The 6,932-nt window shown below is 39.9% G+C and overlaps 1 protein-coding gene across 1 annotated transcript; it reads left to right on the top strand.

Annotated features, from left to right (window-relative positions):
• The first annotated feature begins 3,872 nt into the window (after positions 1 to 3,872).
• Positions 3,873 to 5,764, top strand: LOC146635100 (uncharacterized). The gene is made up of 4 exons (XM_085350503.1): positions 3,873 to 3,890; positions 4,264 to 4,630; positions 4,715 to 5,187; positions 5,528 to 5,764. Exons 1-4 carry the CDS (start codon positions 3,873 to 3,875, stop codon positions 5,762 to 5,764), a joined length of 1,095 nt encoding a protein of 364 aa, XP_085206629.1.
• Positions 5,765 to 6,932: the final 1,168 nt, after the last annotated feature.

Here is a 6,932-nt window from a genome sequence, read left to right as displayed (position 1 = left end):
GCTGAGCGCAGATGGAGAAAAACAAACCTCCAGGTTCATTATGACATTTATAAAGAGAAACTTCACAATTATAATTTACAACTGAGGAATGCAAGGAGGTCCTACTTCTCTGACATCATCACTAAAAACAGCCATAATGCTCGGGTCTTATTTTCTACAGTTGACAGGCTAACAAACCCCCCTGTGTCAGTGGCAGCTGAACTTCATTCGACCATGGCCTGCAATGACTTTGCCAAATTCTTCACTGAAAAAATCCAAAAAATTAGACAAGCAATTGGTACATCAACAGCAGATCCAGGATATGTACTGTGTCCACCAAAAAACTGTTTAAACACCATGAAACAGTTTCAACCTATTAACAGCAAAGACCTGGAGGACATCTTAGGTCAACTGAACTCCTCCTCCTGCTGTTTAGATGTCCTGCCAACAAGTTTTTTCAAAAAGGTCTCAAAGACTTTAGAGTCAGACCTGTTACAGATCGTCAACTTTTCTTTATTATCAGGTGTGTTTCCAGAATCACTAAAAACTGCTGTAATCAAACCTATACTGAAAAAGGACAATCTTGACAAGACACAAATGAACAACTACAGGCCGATCTCAAATCTCCTGTTTTTAAGTAAGATCATTGAAAAAGCAGTTTCTCAACAGCTCAGTTACTTCTTAAAACAGAATAATTGCTACGATGCCTTCCAGTCAGGTTTTAGACAGAATCACAGCACTGAAACCGCTCTGACCAAAGTGTTCAATGACATATGTCTGAATACAGACAGTGGAAAAATGTCAGTCTTAGTTTTACTGGATCTCAGTGCAGCATTTGATACAGTTGACCACAACATATTACTCAAACGACTGGAGAACTGGACAGGTCTTTCAGGAACTGTACTAAACTGGTTCAAAACATACTTAGAAAACAGGAAATACTTTGTATCAATAGGTAACTTCACATCTGAGCAGACAAGTATCACATGTGGAGTTCCCCAAGGTTCCATCTTGGGACCCCTTCTGTTTAACATCTACATGCTCCCACTGGCACAGATTATAAACAACAACAAAATAAACTATCACAGCTATGCAGATGACACACAAATATATATCACAATGTCACCAGGAGACCGAGGCCCTGTACAGGCTCTTGGTAAATGCATTGAGGAAATCAATGACTGGTTGTGCCACAATTTTCTCCAGCTAAACAAAAACAAAACTGAGGTAATAGTCTTTGGCGCCAAAGAAAAACGATTACAGGTCACCAGAGAACTTCAATCTATACATCTAAAAACCACAAACCAGGCGAGAAATTTGGGTGTAGTGATGGATGCAGACCTAAACTTAGAAAAACACATTAAGACAATAACAAAGTCAGCTTACTATCACCTCAAGAATATATCAAGGATAAAAGATCTGATGTCTCAACAGGACCTGGAAAAACTAGTCCATGCATTCATCTTTAGTAGGCTTGATTACTGTAACAGCATCTTTACAGGTCTACCTAAAAAATCAGTCAGACAACTACAGCTCATTCAGAACTCTGCTGCTCGAGTCCTCACTAAGACCAAAAAAGTGGACCACATCAGTCCAGCTCTGAGGTCTTTACACTGGCTGCCTGTCCGTCAGAGGATAGACTTTAAAGTCCTGATGCTGGCCTATAAAGCTCTGAATGGTTTAGGACCAAAATACATCAATGACCTCCTGACCCAGTATGAACCATCCAGCTCCCTCAGGTCATCTGGATCCGGTCTTTTATCAGTTCCCAGAATCAGAACCAGACACGGAGAAGCTGCATTCAGCTTTTATGCTCCTTATATCTGGAACAAACTCCCAGAAAGCCTCAGATCAGCTGAAACACTCAGTTTATTTAAATCCAGGTCGAAGACTCACCTGTTCTCAGCTGCATTTTAATAAAGCACCAAATCCACACTTTAAGCTTAAATTTCAAAACTTACATTTAACTACTGATTTTATCTACTGTTCTGATTTTATCTGTTTTGATTTTATATACTGTTGTTTGTTTGTTTGTTTGTTAATTAGTTAGTTAGTTTATTTGCTTGTTTTAATCAATTTTAAATCATGCTTTTTATTTGTTCTTGTTTCTAATGTCTCTGTAAAGCACTTTGAATCACCTTGTTGTTGAATTGTGCTATACAAATAAACTTGCCTTGCCTTGCCTTGCCTTTTTCCATTGTTTAAGCACTGCTTCTAGCCAAGAGTGATACCATATATGCCCTATGGCTGCAGAAAAGGCTAACATTGTTATCTTTCTACAAAAAAAACAGCTGAACATGAGAAGGTTTTGGACCAATTTTGTGTTCTCCATTCTTTAAGCACCAGTTTGAGTACTGTTTAAGCACTGGTACAGTTTCAAAAGTACCAGTTTGGTACTGGTATCGGATAGGGCTGCACGATTCTGCATAAAATGAGAATCACAATTTTTTTTCCTTAGAATTGAGATCACGATTCTCTCACAATTTTCTTTTCCAATATAAATATTTATTGCACTTATTAACTGCACATCAACTTCGTAACAGTTGAGACTGAACATAAAAACAATATATAAACATAAAAACAACAAATGTCTCGCAAAATGTTGCCGCAAAATGTTGTACTGCTTGAAATTCCGTCTCCACCGTTGCTCGACACTGCGTGTATAGAGCAGGTAGTGCAACAATAGAAAAATAGTTGCGGGACAGCACTGTGTAGCGTTTGTCTAGGGCGTTGATCATTTTCCTAAATCTCTCATTTTGCACAGTGTTGATGGGAGCCATATCTTTGGTCAGGTGATAAGTAATGGCCTCTGTAATTTCTTTGTGCCTGCGGGAGTTCGACGGGTATAGGGAAGCGCTGTATAAGGTTCCCGTTATTGATGTTTGGGTGGTTGACCGGGATTTTCTCCTGTCACTTTCTTGTCTTCCCTGACGTGCTCTCCGTTGTTTTTTCCCTACTAATTTTAGCATCACACGGCACAGCTTCTGTATCACGTGGTATAAGGCTCCGCCCTTGTCATTTGTTGAGCAGGAAGAGTGAGCGCTTGTTTTCATGCAGATTACGTCCTGGATCAAAATGCGGTACAGTCGTCGTCTTTTTTTTTCTTTTTTTTTAAATCGTTGTCATTTGGAAATGAGATCGCACAAAAGTATGAATCAAGATCGCGATTTTCTAACGATTAATCGTGCAGCCCTGGTATCGGATAAAACCTAAACGATACCCATCCCTACATACAACCACCCTTTACCTTCCCATATGGAAAAGAAATAGTAAAAAATTATATGATTTACTCATGAAAGTGGCCACTTTCTCATTACTTTCATGTATTGTTTTAGTAAGTATCCAAAAAATAGAAGTTTCATTTATATAATTTTCAAGGGGTCTTATATCTGTTTTCACTCTTGTATGCTTTTCATACAAGTTTCACACAAGACGGATACAAACTTTATAAGATTTATATATATCCTTTCCATGTGGGTTGTCTGGGTGGAGTAGGTGGAATCTAATGAGGTGCTTCAGGTGGTACTGCTACCATTGAGTGTGAGCCGGACTTGTGGATCTATAGAAGTCCATATATACAGGGTGTAGCATCCACTGGGTAAAGGCAGTGATATGCAGGGGGGTCAGTGGCTTTTTCCCTTTCAGGTTCTTGTGACAACTGATGACTTTCTTGTTGTAGCTGCTTCTCAGTTTCCACATTGAAGTTTCATAGGTATTGTTGTCACTGAGGAGTTTAGTCATGTTTATTTGCTCTGCTTTTTTAAAAATTTTTATCAGGGATAAAATACATATACTTTTTGTGTCCCAGCTGAGTAACAGGAGAAGAGTCTGGTGGAGCAACAGAGGAACAATTTCAGCCATTTGGACTCAGCTCAGCCACTACAGAGGAAAGAATGACTTCAACACAGAAGGTGAGAAAAATATCACAGTTACACTGTTATTGAAACTGCACAGCTTGTTGGTTTTTAAAAACCAACTCAGATGTTACAAGAAGATACAAACATAATTTTTATCGGCACACATTGAAACAACAATATCAAAAATTGATTCAATTTTTTATGAGTAAAATATTTTCTCCACTTATCAATATTTCTTCAATATGTATTTTTCATTACAACTGTCATTGTAGCACATCATTGAAATGTGATACTATGACCAGAAGGTGGTGGAAACACACCTACAATGTGTTTGTTGACATGTTTGATTCCGCTAATAGACGGAGTTACAGTTTGTTCCACGACTGCATTTCACTCACTGCCTCTGTTTGTATCTCTGTCACTGCAGGACCAACATGGAGCGAGAAGTCAGCGCTCTCAGGAGGCCGACAAACCTCACAGAAGAAAAGGAGAGAAAACCTACAGCTGTGATGAGTGTGGGAAGGATTTTAGCCGGGGTGGAGACTTGAAAAGACACCAACTCATCCACAGTGGATTTAAACCTTACAGTTGCGACTTGTGTGGAAAGTCTTTTACCCGGGCTGAAAGCTTAAAAACACACCAACTCATCCACAGTGGAGTTAAACCTTACAGCTGCGACTTGTGTGGAAAGTCTTTTACCCAGGCTGGACACTTAAAAACACACCAACTCATCCACAGTGGATTTAAACCATACAGCTGCGACTTGTGTGGACAGTCTTTTACCCAGGCTGGAGACTTAAAAAAACACCAACTCATCCACAGTGGATTTAAACCTTACAGCTGCGACATCTGTGGAAAGTCTTTTACCCGGGCTGAAAGCTTAAAAACACACCAACTCATCCACAGTGGAGTTAAACCTTACAGCTGCGACTTGTGTGGAAAGTCTTTTACCCAGGCTGGAGACTTAAAAAAACACCAACTCATCCACAGTGGAGTTAAACCTTACAGCTGCGACTTGTGTGGAAAGTCTTTTACCCAGGCTGGAAACTTAAAAAAACACCAACTCATCCACAGTGGATTTAAACCTTACAGCTGCGACTTGTGTGGAAAGGATTTTACCCAGGCTGGAGACTTAAAAAAACACCAAATCATCCACAGTGGAGTTAAACCTTACAGCTGCGACTTGTGTGGAAAGTCTTTTACCCAGGCTGAAAGCTTAAAAACACACCAACTCATCCACAGTGGAGTTAAACCTTACAGCTGCGACTTGTGTGGAAAGTCTTTTACCCGGGCTGAAAGCTTAAAAACACACCAACTCATCCACAGTGGAGTTAAACCTTACAGCTGCGACATGTGTGGAAAGTCTTTTACCCGGGCTGGAAGCTTAAAAACACACCAAATCATCCACAGTGGATTTAAACCTTACAGCTGCGACTTGTGTGGAAAGTCTTTTACCCACGCTGGGAGCTTAAAAACACACCAAATCATCCACAGTGGAGTTAAAACGTACAGCTGTGACTTGTGTGGAAAGTCTTTTACGTAGCATTTGGGCTTAAAAAAAAAAACACCAACTCATCCACATTGTAGTTAAAGCACACTACTGTGAGTTGTGTGGTAAGGCTTTTGCTCAAAGTCGAAACTTACAGAAGCATCTAGTTACCCACTTGGGAATTAAGGCGTACAGCTGCGACTTTTGTGGAAAACGTTTCAGTGAAAAACAGTACCGAAATAGTCACCTACGCATTCACACTGAAAATGATGTTTCCTGCTGTGATCAGTGTGGGAAACTGTTTGCAACAGATGCACAGTTACAACAACACATGTTTAGCCACACTGAGGAGAGACCTTATAAATGTGACCTGTGTGAGAAGACTTTTAAATCTCCACATCAGCTGAATAAACACCAACAGATCCACACCAGAAAGTAACTCTACAAGTGCAGTTACTGTGAGGATGTATTTACCTTTTTATCCTGTATTTTTAACCTGACTGTTTGGAACAAGTCTGATCAGTAAACTTACGGAGTTATACTGAATGAATTGTTTGGAAAATTGAAGAGTCATTTTTGTTCAGTAAGCTCAGTCTTATAATGTAAACAGTAAAAGTAATTGGACGTTGGCAGAGATGCTCTTTGTTTCAGGCGACATTCAGGATAAAAATAAATAAAGCAGAGCAACACAGATGGATCCAGTTCTCAGCCCTGTCGTCACTGTGGTGGTGGGAAAGCGTTTCTTTGTAAGCTTTGTGGAAAAACTTCCAATCATCAACTGGACCTAAATCCACATCAATGCAGCCACACTGGAGACAAATGAACTACTGCAAAGAATGTGGGAGAGGCTTCCACACACCAAGTACATTAAAAATACATGAACTCTTCCACAGTGTGGTCAAAAAGCACATCTGTGACCAGTGTGGGTCATCCTTCACCACTGCACGTGAGCTCAATGAAAAAGCATAAGGGAATCCACACAGGAGAGACACCATACAAGTGCAGACACTGTGACAAAAGCTTCTCACAATCAGGTCATCGTAACAAACATGAACGTACACACATGGAAGTGAACTTCAGCTGTGACCAGTGTGACAAGAGCTTCAGGAATCTCAGTTCATACTCCGAACACAAACGATCCCACGCTGTAAATAAACTGTTTCACTGTTACCAATGTGCAAAAACCTTCACTTCATTATCTGCTCTGTGCAAACATCAGCCTGATCATGCAGGACTGAAATCACTGGATCACAATGAATCTGAAGAGAGAGAAAGATCCTCTTCTGGTTTCAGGCTCAGACTTAAAAACCTTGAGATCAGGCTCCACAGAGTTCAGATGGAATCTCCTGTAAAGAGTGTCAGCTGATGTCACACTTGGATCTGATGAGGTAGCTCTGATTTCTGGAGCTGCAGTGAATAATCCTGAATGCTACATTTAGGAAGCTGCATGTATAGATATGCATAACAAGTTTGTTTTTTCCTTTGAGGGATTTTAATTCTCTAAAATGTTATCCCTGTTACATTTTAACCTTTGTTCCCTTAGGACACAGTAGTGTTTAGTAGTTGTACTATTAAAGTTATAGGAATGTCTTTTCTTTCTTTTTTTT

The sequence above is a fragment of the Diplotaxodon limnothrissa genome, linkage group LG3 (genome assembly GCF_057381915.1).
Source record: "Diplotaxodon limnothrissa isolate DT_005_m linkage group LG3, D_limnothrissa_male_GT1.1, whole genome shotgun sequence".
Lineage (NCBI taxonomy): Eukaryota > Metazoa > Chordata > Actinopteri > Cichliformes > Cichlidae > Diplotaxodon > Diplotaxodon limnothrissa.
The sequence above is the reverse complement of the archived record's forward strand: the minus strand, read 5'-3'. Positions and strand labels throughout refer to the sequence as shown.